The sequence below is a fragment of the Melopsittacus undulatus genome, unplaced genomic scaffold, assembly GCF_012275295.1.
Source record: "Melopsittacus undulatus isolate bMelUnd1 unplaced genomic scaffold, bMelUnd1.mat.Z mat_scaffold_290_arrow_ctg1, whole genome shotgun sequence".
Lineage (NCBI taxonomy): Eukaryota > Metazoa > Chordata > Aves > Psittaciformes > Psittaculidae > Melopsittacus > Melopsittacus undulatus.
In genome coordinates, this window is record NW_022994216.1 from 5809 (window position 1) to 28768 (window position 22960).

The 22960-nt window shown below is 51.7% G+C and overlaps 1 protein-coding gene and 1 long non-coding RNA gene across 10 annotated transcripts; both read right to left on the reverse strand.

Annotated features, from left to right (window-relative positions):
- Window positions 1–5987: 5987 nt before the first annotated feature.
- LOC117438424 (uncharacterized) lies at window positions 5988–11018 on the reverse strand. 3 transcript variants are annotated; one of them, XR_004550781.1, is made up of 5 exons: window positions 10897–11018; window positions 10102–10198; window positions 9603–9727; window positions 9262–9381; window positions 5988–6483 (listed from the first exon to the last, which is right to left on the reverse strand). It is a non-coding gene; the product is annotated as an uncharacterized lncRNA (long non-coding RNA). The 3 variants fall into 3 exon arrangements; XR_004550782.1 differs by lacking the exon at window positions 10897–11018 and adding an exon at window positions 10341–10854; XR_004550780.1 differs by lacking the exon at window positions 10897–11018 and having other exon boundaries at window positions 10102–10320.
- A 5475-nt stretch (window positions 11019–16493) lies between these two features.
- Window positions 16494–20856, reverse strand: LOC117438423 (translation initiation factor IF-2-like). 7 transcript variants are annotated; one of them, XM_034073953.1, is made up of 4 exons: window positions 20079–20856; window positions 19908–19998; window positions 18743–18890; window positions 16494–16741 (listed from the first exon to the last, which is right to left on the reverse strand). In XM_034073953.1, exons 1-4 carry the CDS (start codon window positions 20541–20543, stop codon window positions 16717–16719), a joined length of 729 nt encoding a protein of 242 aa, XP_033929844.1. In that variant the 5' UTR covers window positions 20544–20856; the 3' UTR covers window positions 16494–16716. The 7 variants fall into 7 exon arrangements, with proteins under 7 accessions (XP_033929844.1, XP_033929841.1, XP_033929842.1 ...); XM_034073948.1 differs by lacking the exon at window positions 16494–16741 and adding an exon at window positions 17538–17731 and having other exon boundaries at window positions 18743–18885; window positions 19908–20038; XM_034073949.1 differs by lacking the exon at window positions 16494–16741 and adding an exon at window positions 17538–17731 and having other exon boundaries at window positions 19908–20038.
- Window positions 20857–22960: the final 2104 nt, after the last annotated feature.

Below are 22960 nucleotides of genomic sequence, written 5' to 3' on the forward strand. Positions count from 1 at the left end.
AGAGGCTGAATTACATCTAAGCTCAAGGTTTTGAAGCACTGAGCCTCTCACAGGAAGTGTTCAGGGCTTCAAAAGCCCTGAGTCCTCAGAGAGGACCAGCTCATCAATATTTCACCTGTCAGAAAATCCCCAGTTGCTCTACTGTTCTAGGGACAAGAAGTGTGTGTGCTTATTGTTTCCTCTTCATGTGCCAATTCTCCCATTCTACACAGGCTGTCCCAGCTAAGAAGGAGCATGCACCACACAGATCAGCATCCTGGCATATCCAAATGCTTCTGGATTCGCCATTGCATCTACGATACTATTACCTGCCAACAAAACAAACATCCCTAGCATTTTGAAAAACTGAAAGCAGATGACAGCGTGAAACAAACAGAAAATAACAAAATACGTATTAGTGAGCAGCAATGAAGTGACTGCATTGGAGAAAGCTCACGTTTTAATTATTAAAACCCTTCTGCTTTTTTCATATATAGGGGATCTGCTGGGGAATTCCCAACACACTGCACCAGAGCTCTGTGGCAGCCAGGGCCTGCTGCAGAGGACAAGCTACTAGCTGTTTTGGTGCCTTGAGACCTGCTCGTTAGCAAGGCAATGTCAACAGAAGCTTCTACTGCCCAATGCAGCCCTTACTATCTGGGGAAACCATTACTCTGAAAAGTCATCTCAGAGCCATTACATTTAGTTAGAAACCAACTTGTTCCTGTGGAAGCTCTTTCTCAGCAGATCTGCTGCATTTCCAGTATGTCTATAGGATTTAGGAGGATCAGTATGGGCATGGAGTTGCTGCCATCTTCAGTGAAACATGTGGCACTCTGCAACTTTCACACCTTAAGAGGAAGAGCTACATGTGAAGACTGTGGCTCACTAAACTTTAAATTGGACTATGCCACCATATCTCTGAGGCTGGTATGGACCCGATATCCACTCTGCAGTCACCACTGGCATTAGAAGAGTTGCCACAGCAGTTAATCCAGACAGAACCCCAGGAACAGCTGGTTACCTGCGTGTCTACCAAGCATCTCCAGAAAAGCAACATTTTAGGCTTAAAAAACTGCTAAAACAAAGGGAGGGTTTCTCCCAGGCTCTCACTTTTCCAAAACTATCAAAAAACCCAACCAAAATAGCAGAAAAAAGTCCCTTATAGCTCACTACATTGCAGTTCCAAACCCTCAGAAATTCAGGTCCTTGATTTGACATCTCTGAAAAATCCCTGGTAAAGGCAAATGTGTTAGCAACCACCACTCCTAGGGCCAGATTCCTCTTGATGTGCATCCATGTATTCACTCTGCCTTTGAAGGCATCACTGGGGTGGCTGCAATCAACAGCGTGTGTCTGGGGGCTGCCAGGGCTGAAAAGGGCGTTTTGAAAGAATGAATGCATGGAGGACTTGGCTGAAATTTGGGATCTTTCACCCTTCAACAAACAATGAAGCAATGGGGATATTGACACAGCTGCCTGAGCAAAAGGACAGGAGCCACCGTTGCAATATATTTCTCCTCCAGAGGCAGGTAGAGGAACAAATGCACTGGACATAATTAGTTTTGCAGTAGAAAACAAATCAATTGAAAAAGCAAGTTTTCAATCCTCTATCTAACACAATAACAGGAAGCATAAAATTGATTTTGGTTGAGGTGGATTGGTCTCTGCCACGTGGTATGTGTGGGGCTTGCTTCACTTTATTTTTCCTGTCCACAGGGTGACAACTTCAAATGAGTTAAGGCTGTTTAAAAAAGCCTTCCTTTGTACTGTTAAAGATGCTCCTAACAAAACTCTAGGGCTCGATTTAACCATCAAAATCCCAGAGACTGTGGCCCTGGGTCCACAAAGAAACATTATAAGGATCCCATGTACTCTTGAGATATATCCTCAAGATAACCCTCAGTACAGCAGTCAAATCTCATTAAACAATCGTTCCAACAGAAAGGAGCAAGCGCCTTCAAAAACTCTCACCCTTTCAAGCAGCTGAGGCATGAACAGTCAGCCTTTTTAATAAACTGTCAACCTATGTTTTTCCCAGCATATCCCAGACAGCTGCTGGATTCAGTCTTTTTTGACCAGACAGGAAAGCAGTCATGCACTACAGAGAACCTAATTCTGGCCCCATGTTGGCAATGACTGGTTCATGTATCTTGGTGCTGCTCTGAATGGGGTTCTTACCCAAAATGGGAACGTTTAGTACCAGTCCCTCTGAAACTTTCTCTCTCAGCAGCTATACAATGTCATATACTGCCAGATGACTTCACCTCTCACGCTCTGCCTGTCTTACAGCTCTTGAAACTGCCTCCACCCCACGGGAAGGTCAGGCACATTCAATCCCCATCTCATACTTTTTTCTCGCTCTAAGTCTGTATCAGTATTTTGGAAGATTCAATCAGAGGAGGAAGCACAGAGCAGGAGAGATCAATATTGATTATGCAGCTTCTTCCTCTCTCTAAGCAAATGATTTACATCCACCATAGCAGTTTAGTAATCTCCAGCAAGGTTCCTGTGGATCTCCAGCCTAAATAAACTTCTATCAACCAAGAGGCTGGACAGTAGAGGAGGTGGGGACAAGCAGTGATCAAAAGTATTAATTTTATCACTTTTTAATGACAAAGCAGCAAACAGCAGAAGTAACTACAACACAGGGTAATTATGTCCCCAATAAGCAATTCAGCTGTTTCAGAAAAAGTTTGCCTAGAACATAAGACTGTATATTATAGAATAGATATTACAGACCACTATCAAAAGATCATTTGAGGGTACTGATGAGACTGTTCATTTCCAGAGTACAAGACGATCAAAGAAGCACACACAGCAACACCGTGGCATTAAATCATCAGCAACAAAAAAACAAACCAAAATATGCAGGATAAATCCAGAAGTCAGAATGAACTCTCCAATACAGAAGCATACCGTGGAACCAGTCTGTTATTTCATGTGCACTATAACTATGTTGTGCACAACAGAGATCCTCCCAGGCTGATGCCAAGCCTCAGTTCAGAATGCAAGGAGCAGGAGCTCACCTTCCTGCTGTTCAAGGACATTGCTCAGGAGCAGCACCCCCCCACCGAATTGCTGAAGAAATAGCCTTGTCTGAACACGTGAACTCCTGCAGTGTTACCAGACACTTGGGATCGTCACTGGTTCCTGAGCAGTCACAAAGGCAACGTGTTTATTCCCAGAGCCTGTCTATCCTTTTAACACCTGGCAAAATCCCACGTGCTCTCACCCATAGTGCCAGTCCTGACTTTACTCCCTGGCTTTGCTGGAGCCCTATTTCTTCATCTGCACAGCCCTGCTGAAGGAAAAGCAGCCAGCTGTGGCTTCCTGAGGATTCTCCTATTTGCCAATGAGAAAATAGGCCAAGTTACAGCTCCCTTCTTGTCAAGCAACTCCTGAAAAAGCAGACACCTAATCTATATCATAAGTTTCTCAAGTGGCCTGTTTCATCTCTTGCCATCCCATACTTCCAGTTGAGTTTGTCAAAGTCCAGGTTTCCTAATACATAAAGCAGATGTTTCATATATCACACTATATGAACTCTAGTGGGCTGCCCATGTATTTGTATGTGTACTGTAATAATATGAACTGCACAAAAATACACATTTCTGGATTGTTTTCTGTCACTACACACTTCCACAAGATTAGAAATGAATGATCATCCTACATGCATCACACACCCCGAGCTGCTCCTGCTTTCTCTCAGGAATTACACTAAGGACAGATCCCTTTGTGGTTTGGGTTTGGTTGTTTTATTATTTGGAGGTTTTTTATTTAACAGCTTCTGCTGCTATTCTCTGAGGACGTAGGCAGTGTGATAGACATAGTCTGCATGGGAAGATTCTCAGTGACTTAGGTCTTAAAACTTAAGAGTATACTTTGAACATGGCTTGCATTAAACCTCATCTACATGCAAAGCATTAACACTTAAAACAAAGAAATCCAAAATATCCATTCTGTGAGAGATTCCAGTACCTATTTTTATCCATTGTCAGACTGATTCCATATATTCCATACAGACTTCATCTACTCATTTCCTTGTATTTTCACAGGCTAGAAATCAAGCTAATAAATATTCTGCTTTAATACTTTGAAGAAAAAAAACCCAAACATATCAACATTAAAAAAAAATTTAAAAAGCACCATATTGTGGAAAGCAGCAGCTCCTGAAGGGGTTCATACATCCCTTGAAGGGGATTTAATGTGGATAGCTAAAAATACGTCCAGGTAAGTACAGGGGGAGAAATATAATGAAGTTTGGGACTAAACACCAAGGAAAAATTCCCTGACCACTGCTTAGCATCTCTCCAACAGAAATGAATGCCAAGCTATCAACACTTATATTTAAACACAGGTTTGGCAAAGCACAGACAGATGCTCTTTTGGGAACAATCGTACAGTGGCAAGGCTGCGGATGCTCTCACAAACACTTTTAAGAGTGAGACTTTGTGATCTTTAGGATACTAAATCAGAAAATTTATAACATTTCCCTCCTATGAGATAAAAACCAAAGGAGCCATGCCAAATTACTGTACCATATTTGCAAATATTTGAATGCAATTTATGCTGTTATCCTTGTCTATACTCCCAAGGAGCCACAGCGTCTTTTTAAGCTCTTTCTTCTTCAGGTACAGTGGATGCAGCCATCCGTGACAAATTTGTGTTTTCTCTTCTGAGAATATACCGTATTCCTCAGTGGCAGAGAAGTGAATGGAGTTGCCATTTGCAAGATAGAAATGTTTACACCCAGACAGCAATTAAATCTGGTTTGGATGATAATGTTATAAATGAAATGCTAATAAGTACTGTAAATGGCCATGTAACCACATCCCATCATTTGCCAATTACTGGGAGGAGAGGGGAGGAGCTGAAAAGCAGCTGTAGAGTAGATGACATACTACTTTAAATGAGCAAATGCAGGTACTGTGCAATGCACAGCCCTGACAGCATCATTTTATAGCAGGAATTCAATTTTCCAAGCAACATCTGATTTCACCTTTTATTATCATGTCAGTAGTAATAATAATTTGCTCTGACACCGGCATTTTCTCAGAAGGATCACCAAGGGATTTATAAAGCCGAAGCAGGAATTCCAAAGAAGCTGGAGAGCACACCTACTTCAGCAACTGCAGAGCGCTCAGGGTGGCTTTGTCTGGGCTCCAAGGCTGCCACGCAGCACCATACACTGGAAACTGTTTAAATGGTTTATCATATGATTGTGCCCGAGTGAGAGGCCCTTAAACAGAATTTATTTGTTCTAACCCCTGTGCCTAAATGCCTTCTGGACTGTCAGTTTTTCTACCACCTCAAGGGGCAAGTTTAGCCAGCTCTCAGTGGCTACAAGGACTTACCTTCTGTAATGGCTTAGTCTTCACTGTCAGGGGACTTCGGTAAAGTTATTTCCAGATGTTGCAGATTAAACCAATTCAGGCTGTGAACTGCTCTGCACATGAAACGTTGTTAAATAAACTGGACTTAGGCCACAGAAGACCCACCTCATGGGACAGAGTATGAACCACACACTGAACTATGTGGAACTACTCTTGACCCCATTATAGATGTGGGTAAACGAAACCCAAAGTCCACATCTGACCTCTTTTCCAAACCAAGCCTTCTCCCAAGGAGTCACACAAGGCCCTGAATCCCTTCTGCTGGCACTCCTCATTTGCCACAAAAGCCATTCATCAATTCTGATGGCCAAAGGTCAGAATTCCACTTGGCCTGGGACACTTGTGCATCTGTGCATAATTAACTTGATGGTAAACATTAGTTAAGGTTTTCACTGCTTCTTACACAACGATTTTGCTGGAAAAAGATTTTTCCACCTCAAGAACTGCAGCATCATTCCCTGGGACCAAGTGCAGTTTGCCTTAAACTATATGACTTAAAGACATGCAACCAAATTATGTCCTTCACATGTTATCATCTCAATCCAATGGAAGATACATCTAAAAACACTTCCAAATGAACAATACACAAAATCACTTATTCTAAGCGTGTCGCAAGTTTTGGTTTGTTTTTATTTTTAACCAAGATAGAATAAAACAAAGTCCTTCTGAGAAGCAAACATGTGAAAAATGCCATGACAAAATAGACGAGATCCTTATCTTACTACGTGTGTATGAACTTATGAGCATTTCTGAATGTTACCAATACCACTGCTGCTTTACCTACACAACATAATCTAGCAAAATAAAAATACAGAACAGCTGGTATAGAAGCTGGATACAGCTGGAACATTGTGTCAACATTTTTTAATGGAATCATATTTCATGGACAAGAAAGACAGCCCCACAGAAAAAGTGCAAGTAAATCACCGGTTTCAGCTGAAACCTGCATTTCAGATGCCACTCAAGACTGAACTGTCATGCCACTTTCTGCACAGAAGAGTTAAGGAACATACGAAAAAGAAAACGTTTGTGACTCCTAGGTGGACAAGGCCTGAAATCAGTGCAGTGGTGATTGAGTTCAGCTGGAAAGGAGGTCCATCTGGAGGAGCTACAAGGAGAAGAAAAAGGCAGAGGTAAGGTCTGGTTACAATCTGGCAGCAGTGCCAAACACTTCTGTCTCTCCATTACCACAACCTATATACAGAAGAATTACAAAGAAGGGACTAAAACTGTACTTCACAATGAGCACCTGTCTACTTGGATAAAGCTTACCTGCGTATACACTGAAAATAGTTATTAGTTCTTTAAATATTCATGATACTGGGGGATAGAGTAAGGATACTTATAAGACATCTCATATTCTACTGACTGACCTTGATCTATGCCATTTAAGGCAAGACTGTTGTTGTCCAAGAACTGTCAAGACAGGGTATAAGGATCTGTGGCCTAATCAAGTTAATGAAAAGATTTCTTCCCTGATGATCACTACTCATATCTCAATTCAAAGTGTATATAAACCCTTAGCAAACATATCTAGCACCATATATCTGAGATACTTCAAGTTTATCCATATACCTCCACAGAAGACTTTTAAGCATATTTATCAGTTCTCAGAAGAGGTAACATATTTTACTATCTAGCACAGCTCAACAGGCTATGAACCAGCCCCTGGATACTGGAACACACACACACAAACATAGCCTGTACCACCTTTTCCAACAGGAAGGAAAAAAAGCACCAATATGCATTTATCTAAGAGCCTTGTTTGCCATTGCCAGTGATGGAGAGTGAGATGAAACAATTCAGCTTCTCCATGGGAAACCAGACTGCTCCTCCCAGAAACAGCCACCTGCCCTCAGTATCATCAAGGATGACGGGAAGGAAAGGCAGCAGCCATTAACACAGCAAGCAGTGTGCAGCAAATTAATGATCTGGAGTTTATTATTTTAATGATATCCATGGGTAGGAACACACCATGGAGCAGCTCATTACAGGGAGAACATTGTTTCTATGCCCGGAAAGAAAAGTAGCTGCTTTTATGTGGTTTAAGTTGAGAAAAAAAGGGAATAAATAGTAATGGAGTTTACAGGACAGGATAGGTTGCTTGCTTGTGCCACTCAGTCCTGTCACGTACAAGTGAAAGGTGGAACGGCCCAATGGACCATCTGGTTACCTTGACTGTCTTAGTCATCAGCTACTCCTTGTTACCAGCAGAGAACAGTAACAGACTGAAACTAGTCCTCCAAGTGCCCAAAGAAGTAGCAACCTAAAACTTAAAAGACCTGATCTCCCTCACAGCCTACTTCCTTCACTACCCTAGCAGACCACAAGTTGCAACCAAGCTTCTCCATAGGTTCTTCGTATGGTTAAATGCTAGGAAAACAGGAGCTGAAGCACAGCTTCTCTGAGTTTGAGCCCTGAACTGCACCATAATACCCAGTCTGCTGCTCCACTTCTGCATGAGATGAGCGAATTTTACTGTTAAAGTCTGGTGTTCTGTCTGGCAATTGCAATGTCCGCTCACCCTCACATGTCACAGCAGTAGATTTTCATTTCAAATCCATCACAGGGATTACAAATTCCTATGTTTGTGGGGCTGTGTATACAAATTAAACTGAGCCAGTTTCACCCAGATTCACCAATTGACTTCTCTACAGCATGTCAGCACTGACTCCCTCAACTGACCAAAAAAAAAAAACCCCAAAAAAAGAAAAACATTCCAGCAAGTGCATAGAGCTCAATCAAAGCAGGTCATCTGCTCAGTTCTGATTCACTCATAAACCCTCTTTCATGTTTCTTCAAATCTGGTTAACTTCCCACATTATTAATTGCTGGTTGGCACCTCATCTACATAAAATAAAAATGGGATGCATTATATTCTACAAATACCTCTGCCTACCTGTTCCCCTCCTTGCAACACAAAAGCCAGCAGTCCTAGCTTTATTTTCCAAACACATCAGGGGGAAGGCAAACACATGTAGGGGAAGGCAAAAACCCAAACCAGGTTCTTATCTCACTGCCAATGGAAAAGGTGGTACCTTCAAAGGTCACCCAGGCTGTCTGATGACATTTTGTAGCACCCCATGGAGCTGTTCCCCGTGTCACAACACAACCAAAACCACAGACAGAGGCAATGGGCAGGAAACGAAACACAGGGCAGGAAAGTTCATTTAAACATTAAGAGAAAAGGTTTACTCTCAAACAAACCAATCACCAGAACACGTTGCCCAAAGAACTTGTAGAGATCTTGGAGATGTTCAGAGAGGACAAGGCACCAGAGGCTGAGCAAGGGCTTGGAGTAAACAGCAGGAAATCCCTTCCAACCTCACCCACTCTGTACTATCCATCCTAACACCAATGGCTCCCAAAGGGCCACCAGCAGTATCCAACCTGACCCCTGTAAGACCCAAACCGACACTGACACCACCCAACCTAAGGCTTCCCTTATACAAACTAACACCTATGCCTGCCAAATTTTCCTTCCACCACAAGCGTTCAAGTCCCAGTAAAGGTTAACAAAGCCCTTTACACCTCCCATTATATTCCCAGTACGCTGGTGTGCTTCTTCAGAAGCCTTTCCAGCCAATAAAACAGGCCCAAACTAATAATACTTGTTATTTAGACAGAGCCACTATTGCTTGGTATCTCTTCCAAACAGACTTCAGCAGGACCATAAGGAACAACATCTTCTCCAGAGAGATTTGAGTCTGATCTAAATGTAGGTATTTTTTACAGACAGACACGCTTCAGATGCCTCATCTGTATCTATATACAAAGCTAACCCCAAATGTCTCAGTTGCTTTTGGGTAATACACAATGGTAACTTGGAAGCAAAACACTTTGGCAGGCTGCATACCGTGTACAAAAGCACACTGGTATTACTCACCGTCAGATGACAGAGTTCCTGGTACGCAGGGAGAAGACGGAAGGCATCCCAAGCAGTCTTCCTAGTATGTCCCCTGGTCTCACCCTGGATGATCGCACGCAGACGAGAGCAGCAACGAGGCTGAGGGAAAACAAAGGAGAATTGACAACATCAGCCCAGCAAAAGCATGACTGCGGGGCTCTGAGCCTATCGGCTCATACAACCCAGCATCATTAAAGCTCTTCGAAACAGCGGGAAGTGCCAAAAAGAAGCAACCAATTTGGGGAAGGGGCTGGAACCCTGAAAAATGGCTTTAGACTTTTCTGTTTTCCCCCTCTTTTTCCTTTGAGCCCTTTACTTACTGTCCATGCAGGACCCGTGTTGCCCGCACGCTCTGTTCCCTGCAGCACAGAATGCCCCATGCCCGGGGAGCTGACTCAGACCCGAGGCTGAGGAGGACTCTTTGGTGCTTACGGGTGGGAGCTGCCTTTCAAAGGAACAGAGAAGAGAATAAATAAAACCGGCAAACTGGGAAGCGCAGGGAAGCAGGGGAGAATTGCTGTTGTTCCTGGCTTATAGATAGGAAAACTGAGGCATGGACGGCTGAAATCTGTCCGGAAAAGCTGTCGCTGGCCATCCCCTACCCAGGCTTGCTCGGCATACTGGTGGCACCGCTCCGGGTGCCTCCGTGTGTAGGGGATGCCCAGCACCAGCTTTCGGTAGCGGCTCCCCAACTGTGGGAGCCGGGCTGGACGCTCGCGCTCCGTGTGCTGTGACTGACAAGTATAATAAAATTATAACAATATAAATATAACAGCCCTGAAAAGAAAGCCGTACAGAGACACTTGTTAATGCACTCACTGGGAAGCCTTGAGAGGTCCTGATGCTCCGCACTCAGCTGATTCCATTACGGCAAACATCCCAGCACAACAGCACAAAACGCCGCAAGACTCCAAAGCTACAAAACACAAAGCACAGCACAGAGAACTCAACCCGCTGAAGCCCGAGAGCTGAATGAGCCTCTCCCGGCAACACTGCGCCTTTATACCCCAGGCAGCAGCCACAACTCCTCCCTCAATGATCTGGGGGCAAAGCAGCACCTGGGGTAAAAGAGGTAGGATGAGCAGTGCTTTCCGTTTTGGCTGATGGCTGCAGCCCAGGAGGAGATCCAGGGAGAAAAGGGCTCTTCAACAGAGCAAACCCCGGCGTGCTTTATCCAGAGAACAGCCCCATCTCTTAGAGAGAGATCCAGAGATCGGGCACCGGAGAGGCCGTGTGCAGAGCTCCCTCTGAATTTCAGGTGGCCAAGCGAGGGCAGGAGCTCTGTGTGTGCAGGTGATGCCTGCGGCGTTTGCAAAACCAAAAGCACCGCTCCGAGGAGCATTCCACGGAGGACTGAAGCCGGGCGCGGAGCAGCAGCTCCGGAGCCCGTTTCCCCTGCGGCACCGAAAAAGGGAGCGTGTGCTGCCACCGTGCGTCCGAACGGCGGTACTGCAGGTGGTGGAGGTGGGGGGGGCGGAGCGGCTCCGGAAGCCGCTCGCTGCTGCCGTCATGTGTCGGTGAAGACGGGAGGGGGGGGCCGCTCTGTCGAAAATTCAGCATTGAAATGGGGGGCGACGGGGGAGAAAGCGGCTGGGGGCCGCTGTCCGGTACTACCGTGTGTCCTTCGGGCGGCAATCAGCGGCAAACCGGGTCGGGAAAGCGGAGGTGCAGCGCCGAGAGACGACTGGTGCTGCCATCATGTGGCCAAAGTTCGGTACTGCACACGGTGAAGAAAAGCGGCTGCGCGGGTGGAGCCTCAGCCAATCAGAGGAGTGGGGGGGCGATGACCGAAAGGGGCGTGGCTACGAGCGGGTGACGTGCTCATCAGCCAATCAGAGGAGGGGGGGCGGAGCCGGAGAGGGGCGTGGCTACGAAAGGGTCACGTGCGCAGCAGCCAATCACAGGAGTGGGGGGGCGCCGCCGGCGCCGGGCGGGACTAAGCGTGATTGACAACCGCCGCAGCCAATCAGAGGCGTGGGGGGGCGCCGCCGGCGCCGGGCGGGACTAAGCGTGATTGACAACCGCCGCAGCCAATCAGAGCAGCGATCCGGCGCCGCCGGAGCCGGGCGGGACTAGGCGTGACTGACAAGCGCCGCAGCCAATCAGAGGAGTGGGGGGGCCAGTGTAGAAGCCGAACGGAAGCGGGGCGGGAGTAAGAGTGACTGACAGGCGTCTCAGCCAGTCGGGGTGCGGGTTGTGCCGCCGAACCGGGCCCGGACCGTACCGTACCGAGCCGAGGCGAATCATGGGGGTAACGGGACTCGGCGGAGGCAAACGGGGGGGGCAATGGCAGCTGTCGGCTCCCCTGGGACCCCATGGAAGCCACTCCGGTCCCTCCGGGCGGCTCCGTCCCCCTCAGGCGGCTTCGGCTCCGCTCGGTTCCCTTCGGGCGGCTCCGTCCCCCTCAGGCGGCTTCGGCTCCGCTCGGTTCTCTTCGGCCGGTTCCGCCGCTTCGGGAGGGTTCGGCTTCGCCTCAGCCAATCAGAGGAGTGGGGGGGCGGTGTCGGAGAGGGGCGTGGCTAGGAGCGGGTGACGTGCGCCGCAGCCAATCAGAAGAGGGGGGGGGCGCTACCGGAGAGGGGCGTGGCTACGAGCGGGTGACGTGCTCATCAGCCAATCAGAGGAGAGGGGGGGGCGGAGCCGGCGAGGGGCGTGGCTAGGAGCGGGTCACGTGCGCATCAGCCAATCAGAGGAGGGGGGGGCGGAGCCGGCGAGGGGCGTGGCTAGGAGCGGGTCACGTGCGCCGCAGCCAATCAGAAGAGCGGGGGGGCGGAGCAGGCGCCGGGCGGGACTAAGCGTGATTGACAAGCGCCGCAGCCAATCAGAAGCGTGGGGGTGCGGAGCCGGCGCCGGGCGGGACTAAGCGTGATTGACAACAGCCGCAGCCAATCAGAGGCGTGGGGGGGCGCCGTCGGCGCCGGGCGGGACTAAGCGTGATTGACAAGCACCGCAGCCAATCAGAGGCGTGGGGGGGGCGCCGTGGGCGCCGGGCGGGACTAAGCGTGATTGACAACAGCCGCAGCCAATCAGAGGCGTGGGGGGGCGCCGTCGGCGCCGGGCGGGACTAAGCGTGATTGACAAGCGCCGCAGCCAATCAGAGGCGTGGGGGGGCGCCGTCGGCGCCGGGCGGGACTAAGCGTGATTGACAACCGCCGCAGCCAATCAGAGGAGTGGGGGGGTGCCGCCGGCGCCGGGCGGGACTAAGCGTGATTGACAACCGCCGCAGCCAATCAGAGGAGTGGGGGGGTGCCGCCGGCGCCGGGCGGGACTAAGCGTGATTGACAACCGCCGCAGCCAATCAGAGCAGTGATCCGGCGCCGCCGGAGCCGGGCGGGACTAGGCGTGACTGACAAGCGCCGCAGCCAATCAGAGGAGTGGGGGGGCCAGTGTAGAAGCCGAACGGAAGCGGGGCGGGAGTAAGAGTGACTGACAGGCGTCTCAGCCAGTCGGGGTGCGGGTTGTGCCGCCGAACCGGGCCCGGACCGTACCGTACCGAACCGAGGCGAATCATGGGGGTAACGGGACTCGGCGGAGGCAAACGGGGGGGGCAATGGCAGCTGTCGGCTCCCCTGGGACCCCATGGAAGCCACTCCGGTCCCTCCGGGCGGCTCCGTCCCCCTCAGGCGGCTTCGGCTCCGCTCGGTTCCCTTCGGGCGGCTCCGTCCCCCTCAGGCGGCTTCGGCTCCGCTCGGTTCTCTTCGGCCGGTTCCGCCGCTTCGGGAGGGTTCGGCTTAGCCTCAGCCAATCAGAGGAGTGGGGGGGTGGTGTCGGAGAGGGGCGTGGCTAGGAGCGGGTGACGTGCTCATCAGCCAATCAGAAGCGTGGGGGGGCGGAGCCGGCGCCGGGCGGGACTAAGCGTGATTGACAACAGCCGCAGCCAATCAGAGGCGTGGGGGGGGCGCCGTGGGCGCCGGGCGGGACTAAGCGTGATTGACAAGCGCCGCAGCCAATCAGAGTCGTGGGGGGGCGCCGTCGGCGCCGGGTGGGACTAAGCGTGATTGACAAGCGCTGCAGCCAATCAGAGGCGTGGGGGGGGCGCCGTGGGCGCCGGGCGGGACTAAGCGTGATTGACAACAGCCGCAGCCAATCAGAGGCGTGGGGGGGGCGGAGCCGGCGCCGGGCGGGACTAAGCGTGATTGACAAGCGCCGCAGCCAATCAGAGTCGTGGGGGGGCGCCGTGGGCGCCGGGCGGGACTAAGCGTGATTGACAACAGCCGCAGCCAATCAGAGGCGTGGGGGGGCGCCGTCGGCGCCGGGCGGGACTAAGCGTGATTGACAAGCGCCGCAGCCAATCAGAGGCGTGGGGGGGGTGCCGCCGGCGCCGGGCGGGACTAAGCGTGATTGACAACCGCCGCAGCCAATCAGAGCAGTGATCCGGCGCCGCCGGAGCCGGGCGGGACTAGGCGTGACTGACAAGCGCCGCAGCCAATCAGAGGAGTGGGGGGGCCAGTGTAGAAGCCGAACGGAAGCGGGGCGGGTAAGAGTGACTGACAGGCGTCTCAGCCAGTCGGGGTGCGGGTTGTGCCGCCGAACCGGGCCCGGACCGTACCGGACCGAGCCGAGGCGAATCATGGGGGTAACGGGACCCGGCGGAGGCAAACGGGGGGGGCAATGGCAGCTGTCGGCTCCCCTGGGACCCCATGGAAGCCACTCCGGTCCCTCCGGGCGGCTCCGTCCCCCTCAGGCGGTTTCGGCTCCGCTCGGTTCCCTTCGGGCGGCTCCGTCCCCCTCAGGCGGCTTCGGCTCCGCTCGGTTCTCTTCGGCCGGTTTCCGCCGCTTCGGGAGGGTTCGGCTTCGCCTCAGCCAATCAGAGGCGTGGGGGGGCGGTGTCGGAGAGGGGCGTGGCTAGGAGCGGGTGACGTGCTCATCAGCCAATCAGACGAGTGGGGGGGCGGAGCCAGCGAGGGGCGTGGCTACGAGCGGGTGACGTACTCATCAGCCAATCAGAGGAGGGGGGGGCGGAGCCGGAGAGGGGCGTGGCTAGGAGCGGGTCACGTGCGCATCAGCCAATCAGAGGAATGGGGGGCGGAGCCGGAGAGGGGCGTGGCTAGGAGCGGGTCACGTGCGCCTCAGCCAATCAGAGGAGTGGGGGGGCGGAGCCGGCGCCGGGCGGGACTAAGCGTGATTGACAACCGCCGCAGCCAATCAGAGGCGTGGGGGGGCGCCGTGGGCGCCGGGCGGGACTAAGCGTGATTGACAACAGCCGCAGCCAATCAGAGTCCGTGGGGGGGGCGCCGTCGGCGCCGGGCGGGACTAAGCGTGATTGACAAGCGCCGCAGCCCATCAGAGGCGTGGGGGGGCGCCGTCGGCGCCGGGCGGGACTAAGCGTGATTGACAACCGCCGCAGCCAATCAGAGGAGTGGGGGGGTGCCGCCGGCGCCGGGCGGGACTAAGCGTGATTGACAACCGCCGCAGCCAATCAGAGGCGTGGGGGGGCGCCGTCGGCGCCGGGCGGGACTAAGCGTGATTGACAACCGCCGCAGCCAATCAGAGGAGTGGGGGGGTGCCGCCGGCGCCGGGCGGGACTAAGCGTGATTGACAACCGCCGCAGCCAATCAGAGGCGTGGGGGGGGCGCCGTCGGCGCCGGGCGGGACTAAGCGTGATTGACAACCGCCGCAGCCAATCAGAGCAGTGATCCGGCGCCGCCGGAGCCGGGCGGGACTAGGCGTGACTGACAAGCGCCGCAGCCAATCAGAGGAGTGGGGGGGCCAGTGTAGAAGCCGAACGGAAGCGGGGCGGGAGTAAGAGTGACTGACAGGCGTCTCAGCCAGTCGGGGTGCGGGTTGTGCCGCCGAACCGGGCCCGGACCGTACCGTACCGAACCGAGGCGAATCATGGGGGTAACGGGACTCGGCGGAGGCAAACGGGGGGGGCAATGGCAGCTGTCGGCTCCCCTGGGACCCCATGGAAGCTACTCCGGTCCCTCCGGGCGGCTCCGTCCCCCTCAGGCGGCTTCGGCTCCGCTCGGTTCCCTTCGGGCGGCTCCGGCCTCTTGGGGTGCAGTTCGTACTTTTGGCCACAGGAGGGCAGCACCTCCCTTTGCTCTGAGCCACCCCTTTGCTTCCCCTCCCGCATCTCCAGCACCTGCAGTACCGAGCTTTGGACACAGGATGGCAGCAGCGAGCAGTGCCCCGAGCTATGCCGTGCCCCCCCACCTCCAGCACCTGCAGTACCGACGCTTGGACACGAGGTGGCAGCACACGCTGCAGAAGCAACGGCCTGAGAGCAACGGCGGCTCCCCTCCCCGTTGACAGCCTCCGGGGACCCCAGCTGCTGAGTGGGGACAGTTTGCAATATTGGGGCTGGGGCAAAGTTGCTTAAGGAACTTCTATTCGAGATTCTTTCAGACTTTTATTGCTTTGTGTTTGCTTTGTGGGGATTTATAATCACATTCTTCTCTTTTGCTTTTTATTTTCTTTACACATTTTATTTCCTTTTTCATTCATGTTTTTTCCAGCTGTCCTTGTCTTTTAGTCTCTTTCAGTAACTATTTTTAGGCGTCCCATACCTAAAATGAGATAAGAAATGGGCAAACATGGGTTAGAAAATGAAAAAAATGGTTCAAAACACCTTACAAATGGTCCAAAGTGGAACACAAGTGGCCCAAAATGGATTAAAACAATCAAGAAATGGGTAAAAATGGGTTAGAAGTGGGCAAAAATGGCCTACAATGCGGAAGATGTGGATAAATATGGGACAGAAACAGCCACAGACAGGTCAGAAATAGCCCCCAAAAAAGCTTTAAAGGGGTTAGAAATGGGAAAGATGGGTTAGAAATTGCCAAAAACGGCTTAAAACTGGTAAGAAATGGGCAAAACTGGGATAGAAATGGCCATGAATTGTTTTGAAATAGACTAAAATGGCTTAAAATAGGGTAGAAATGGGGAAAAATGGCTTAAACCAGGCTCAGAAATGGGCAAAAATGTGTTTGAAGTGGCAAAAAAAAATGGTTAGAAGAAAAAATAGTTTAGAAATGGACAAAATGGCTTAAACCAGGTTAGAATTGGACATATAAGGGTTGCAAATGGCTAAAAATGGGTTTAAATCTAGTTAGAAGTGGCCACAATTGTGTTAGAAATCGTCAAAAAAGGCTTAAAGCTGCTGACAAATGGGAAAAAATGGGTTAGAGAAATAAAAAGTGGCTTAAACAGAGTGAGAAAAGGGCCAAAAAAAGAGGGAAATTTTAAGAAATGGCTTTAAAAGGGTTAGAAGTGACCAAACACGGGTTAGAAATGGCAGAAAGAATTTAGAAATAGCAAATAAAACAGTTTAGAAGTGGGCATAAATGAGTTAGAAACAGCCATGTTACGGCATCTTCTTGGAATCAGGGGCTAAGTACACACCTCTGTCCCTGCAAGTGCTGCTCGGGGCTGCCAGGAAAGCCGATCTGTGCAATAGGCTGTGTGTGTTCTGGTCTGTGAGCCCACCATCAGCTACGGTACAGGTGAAGTCTTGTCACTGGAAAATGTTGAGCAGATAATACCCTTTAGTGAGCTAGAAAGCGGCACTAACGCTGCCTGCCTGGCAGGCTAGGAAAGGCAGATACATTTGGGGTTATGCACACGAAAGCTCTACGTCCTGCCGTGGTTCCAATGTCATTGCTCTTAGAGGTAAATGGAAAAGCAGCCTCAGGCCTCCTGCTGGGCTCAGGGATCCATCAGCTGCACCTGAGCAGCTTTGCCTGCAGGATGTGATACTTGCTATGCTGGTAAGTGACCAGTTCAAATAGGTTGAAATCAAGGTGCATTTGCCCAGAGCTGGGTGTTACTCGCACTGGTACTGGTACTTGTGGCAGCAAACATTTACCGTGACCCACCTGCTGAACAGAGCTCAGTACTGCAAATAATAAGCCAGTTTCCCCTCCCTGGCTGCATTAAAACAGGCTCCTCCAGATGAATTTAACCTCATGTCAGTGAAGCACTTTAGCTCAAGGTGCCAAAGACAAGCTTCGGCATGGGCACAATGCCACCAGACACACCAAAGAGCGTGAGGACGGGAAGCCCTTCCCTAAGAAAGAAGGGTAACTGTGGCCTTGGGCTTCTAAAGAGACCCTCAGCAGCTGTAGGGAAATGCCTGCATTCCCTGGGGTTCTAATCATATGAGCACAGGATGGTTTTGGTTGGAAGGAACCTTTAAAGGTCATCTGGTCTAACCTCCCCTGCCATGAGCAGGGACATCTTCAACTCCATCAGGGTGCTCAGAACCACATCCAGCCTGGCCTTGAATGTCCCCAGGGATGGGGCATCCACCACCTCTCTGGCCAACCTCTGCCAGTGCTTTACCACCCTCATTACAGAAAAATACTGGGGCTGACCTGTTCCTGGTTCTCCCTCCCTCCCTCCAGGCCTTGCCTTCTCCTCAGCAGTGCAGGTCCTAATTCAACAAAGACAACACCAAGGGCTGCAAACTCTGCTGGCAGTACCCAAATGTCAAGAGGAAACCGGGGACCTGCATTGTCACAACATCCAACAGGATGATTAGAAAAACACTGGTAATTCCCCATAGCCATAGAGCTGCTGCAAAACAGCCTGCAAGCAAAGCAATTGCTGTTTAAGCAAAAAGCAGCGCAATGGTCTCCGAGCAGGAAAGCAAACCAAGCTGAGATTTCCTGGGACAATGTTTTCAATTACGTGAATGTAATTGACTGGAAGGGAAAAAACTTCTTGAATTAAGCACGTAAACAAGGTGAACAAAATAATTTCTTCCTTGTTCAAGCAGAGGATGTGGTTTTGCTCTCATTTACTGGCCCCAGGTAGGAGAATCTACATCTGTCCAGCTGTTAAAGTGTCACTCTGCATTATGCCAATGTAAGAGGAAACAAAGTCCTGCATCCACATCTTCAGCCCCAGCTCAAGAGGGACGTGGAGCTGCTCAAGCGAGCCAGAGGAAACCATGGAGCTGCTGCGAGGGCTGGAGCAGCTATGCTCTGGAGCCAGGCTGAGAGAGCTGGGCTGGGGCAGCCTGGACAAGAGAAGGCTCCTGAAGGGGAGACCTGAGAGCAGCTCCAGTGCCTAAAGGGGCTGCAGGAAACCTGGAGAGGGGCTTGGGACAAGGGCCTGTAGGGACAGGCCAAGGGGAATGGCTTGAACCTGCCCGAGGGGAAACTGAGCTGAGCTCTTAGGCAGAAGCTGTTCCCCGTGAGGGTGCTGAGGCGCTGGCACAGGGTGCACAGAGAAGCTGTGGCTGCCCCATCCCTGGCAGTGTTCAAGTCCAGGTTGGACACAGGGGCTTGGAGCAACCTGCTCTAGTGTGAGGTGTCCCTGCCTGCCTGTGGCAGGGGTTGGAGCTGGATGAGCTTTAAGGTCCCTTCCAACATGAACCATTCCATGATTCTGTAAAATGTAGAAATGGGGAGGATAACTACAGGCAAATTACAGACCAATCGATGAAAGCAGAGAGTAAATGGATTTCCTCTCTCGGCAAGGTCAGAGAAGCATGTGCTACGATTACCAGACATACCTCCGCTCTCTTCTCCTGCTTCCCAGTTGCAGAAACCTCTCTTTCCTTTTTGGTCTTGCAGATGAAAGAAAGAGGCTAAAAAAGTCTTCTGGAGCTCTTGAAAGGGTCTGTTCTGGCACACACAGTGTGCACATGGCTGCACGCTGCTCTGAAACAGAAGGGTTCTTGTATTTATCTAAGAACAAGAACTGGGTTTTTCTCAAAGCTCAAGAAACCACTGATGTGGGTCCACAGCATCAACTCTGATGAGGCTGATAGGCGGGTGTGCAGCCTAAAAAGAACGCATGATCAGGGTGCAGGTCACGTGTAAAACTCGCTCAAAACAGACACTCATATAGGGCATCGTGCAAGCAGGGTATTGCTGCAGCAGCCGTCCCTTGAAGAAATGGCTGGTTTTACAAACCTGTCTATCCTTACATCATCTTTATGTTCCTCCTCCTCGTACATATGAACATAAATTGTTAACAAGTTAAGCATAGATGCATAGATGGCATAGATGGCCACTAAAAACAAGAAAAAAAAACCCATGTACTACTATGCCAAACCTAATACATCGGTGCTGCTCACACCAAACCATACACTGGGAGCTTCCTGCCAGCCTGTACCACTTCAGAGCTTGCAGCTTTTACCATGATATTATGATATTAACTTGAATTTTTGCACTGACTGCTAAGAAAGCAAAAAAGGAAGCATTTTTAGCAAGGGATAATAAAGCTATTTCATAGTATCATATCTATAAATAAAGATGCATTCATTACCATCGTACATCACAGTCCTCTATGATAGGCAGGAAAGTGCCAAGTCCCCAGCTCCCCATGCCTCCCTGGGCACGGGCCCTCACTGCAGGGGCACCTCTCCAGCTCACAGGGCAATTCTGCTTTCGGAGGCAGCCTCCCGGAAGGATGCAGCCATTTCATCCTGTTTCAGGGCAGCACCACTCCAGGTGCTATCATTGCAACCGGCCACAAACTTCCCCTTTCTTGGGGGAAGAGAGGGAAACCGATGCGTTTGACTCCTGGAAAAGCTTTGGGGTGTGATGAGAAACATCCTGCACACAGAACAAAACAATCGAGCACCTTGGGGAAGCCCTGGCAAACTGTTTCTGCGGCTCTCCATGGGTCACAGCACCCCAGTGTCTCTCCCCCCCCCCCCCGTTTGTCCGTACCCCAAAGACCACGGTGGTGGCGCCGTGCAGGAGGTGGATGCCGAGTCCGTGCAGCAGCGGCGGCAGCAGCTGTTGCCGTGGAGACCGTGACCCGGAGCGGCGGCAGCAGCTGTTGCCGTGGAGACCGTGACCCGGAGCGGCGGCAGCAGCTGTTGCCGTGGAGACCGTGACCCGGAGCGGCCGCGGGGAACACGAGTGCCTCCGGCAGGAGGGATGGGAAGGGGGACACGGTCCCCGCTGCAGGCCGGGACAGCAGCGCCGCCCCCCCGCGACTGCCCCCCTCCGGCTGCCGGCCTGCCCCAGACCCCCTCGGTGCCCCGGTTCTACCCTGGGCCGAGCCGAGCCGTGCCGATCCGGGCTGAGCCGTGCCCGGCGGGGGGGGCAATGGGAGGTGTCGGCTCCTCCCGGAACCACTCGGTTCCCTTCCTCCTCCTGCCCCCTCCCGCCCCTCCCCGCCCCGCCCGCCGCCATAGGGCGGCCATGGAGGAGGTGCAGAGAGAGGTGCGGGAGCAGGAGCCGTGAGGAGAGGGGAGGGAGGCGGCTGGGGGGGAGCGCGGCTCTGCGCCGCCATGGGGAGAGGGGAGACAGGGGCGGGCACGGGGGGGGGGTGCACTGATGCCACTTGATAGGCGCCATCTTGAGTACGGGCGCCGGGACAGGCCAAATTAGTGAGACGCCATTTTGACGTACGGCACTACGGGGCGGCCATCTTGGTGAGGTGCTAGCCTGAGTACGGCACCTCACCCCTCATGGCGTCCGCGTTGCCGTGGTAACGGCCGCACCGCGCCTGCGCTGCCGCCATTTTTTGTTCCAAGATGGCCCTGACGAGCGCGGCGCGGCCGGAAGCTCCGTTCCCGTCCCGTTCCCTCCTCTCGGGGCTCGCAGGGCCCCCACAGAACCCCATAATGGGAATGCAGAACTCCAGATACCCCTCATAAAGCCCCACAGAACCCCGTATCCCCCCCCCTATTGCCCCACACGTCATCTAGGGACTCCAGAACCCCATATCCCCCCGTATTCCCCCATACACCCCATAAGGGGTCTCCACACCCCTACAAAACACCACGGAGAGACTCCAGACCCCCAAATCCCTCCATAGACCCCCATACAGGGACTCCAAATCCCCCCACAGACCCCCATACTGGGACTTCAGACCCCCAAATCCCCCCAGACCCCCATGTAGGGACTCCAGACCCCCAAATACACCCATAGACCCCCATGCAGGGACTCCAGACCCCCAAATCCCCCCACAGACCCCCATGTAGGGACTCCATATCCCCAAAACCCCAGTATTGTCCTCCCATATACCCCGCCCTATGATAGGGTAGGCTAACCCCATCTAATCCAGGCTCATCTAACCCAGGCTAACTGAGGATAGGCTAATCCAGGTTAACCAAGACTAACTCGAGGTAACTCAGACTAAACTAAGTTAAGGAGGCTAGGATAATCTCACCCGTCTAATCTCACCTGTCTCTTATCTGAGCTAAATGACCCGGGATGATCCAAACCGGGTCACCCAAGCTAATCTGACCCGGGATAATCCGACCTGGGCTAATCTGACCGGGCTAATCTGACCCGGACTAATCTGACCCGGACTAACCTGACTCGAGCTAATCTGACCCCTGGGGTAATCTGACCAGGGACAAATCTGACCCAGGACAAATCTGACTAGGGTCAGTCTCCCCCCAGTCAATCTCACCCAGGTCTAATCTTACTCATCTTAATCTCACGCTGGATGGAGGCTATGCTATGCTTCCCCAGGCTAGGCCAAACCACACAGCCGTGGTAAACTAACGCAGGCTATGCTAACCCGAAGTGAGCCGAGCAGAGCTGAAGCCACCCGGGGGGGCGGGGCGGAGGGTCAGCGCCGTCCAATCCCGGGCCGCACGGCTGAGGGACCGTTTTCCCGCCTAGAGACCGGTGGCCAATCAGCGGTGTCCTTTTCTGTGAGGGAGCGATGGCAGTGCCCGGGAAGGAGCAGACAGCGGTGAGGGCTGGAACGCAGCTTTGTTTTCTGTACGTGCACGGTTACGGAGCTCAGCAGGGTTTAGCTCGGCGCGGTAAAGATCGAGACTTGCTGGACGAAGGTTAGTTCGGGTTTTGGTGGGCGGGAAGACTGTTGTGATGACGGAGGAAAGGGGTTTAAATGGGAGAGATAGTGGGGAAGGGGGGGAGAATGGCTGTTAGGGGGGACAGATGGTAGAGAAGGGGGGTGGGGGTGTGGGAATAATGGCGGTTAAAAGGGATAGATGATGAGAAAGGGGTGAAGAGTGGGATACGGGATAGAAGAACAGGGGGGAGTGGCGGGGGGGAAGACAAATTGGCGTGGTGGGGAAAAGCAGATGCCGTATTGGGGGGGACAACACATGACAAGAAATGGACCAAAAGGGCTTGGAAACAGCCAGAATGGCTTCAAAAGAGAAACAAGTGGGCATCAATAGGTTAGAAATAGCCTAAAGAAGATTACAAATAACCAAGAGCAGCTTAAAACAGGACAGAAATTACCACAAATAGAAGTAACAAAGAAACAGTTTAAAACTAGTAAGGAATGGGCAGAACAAGATGGAAAAGCCTCTCCATTGTTTACAATGTGACAAAAGAATCTAAAAAAGGTTTAGAAATGGAGAAGAGTAAGATAAAAATGACCATACAGGAGTTAAACCAAGCTAGGAAACGGCAAAACCAGGCTAGAAATGGGTAGGAAATGGACCAAAATGGTTTGGAAACTGCCAGAATGGCTTCAGAAGAATTAGAAATGGGCATCAAGAGGTTAGAAATAGCCTGAAGCACATTAGAAATAGGCAAGAGCAGCTTAAAACAGGCCAAAAATGACCACAAATACTAAAGAAGTAGCCAAAACCAGCTTAAAACTAGTAAGGAATGGGCAGAATAAGATGGAAAAGCCTCTCCATTGTTTACAATGTGCCAAAAGAATCTAAAAAAGGTTTAGAAATGCAGAAGAGTAAGATAAAAATGACCATACAGGAGTTAAACCAAGCTAGGAAGGGGAAGACCAGGCTAGAAATGGGTAGGAAATGGACCAAAATGGTTTG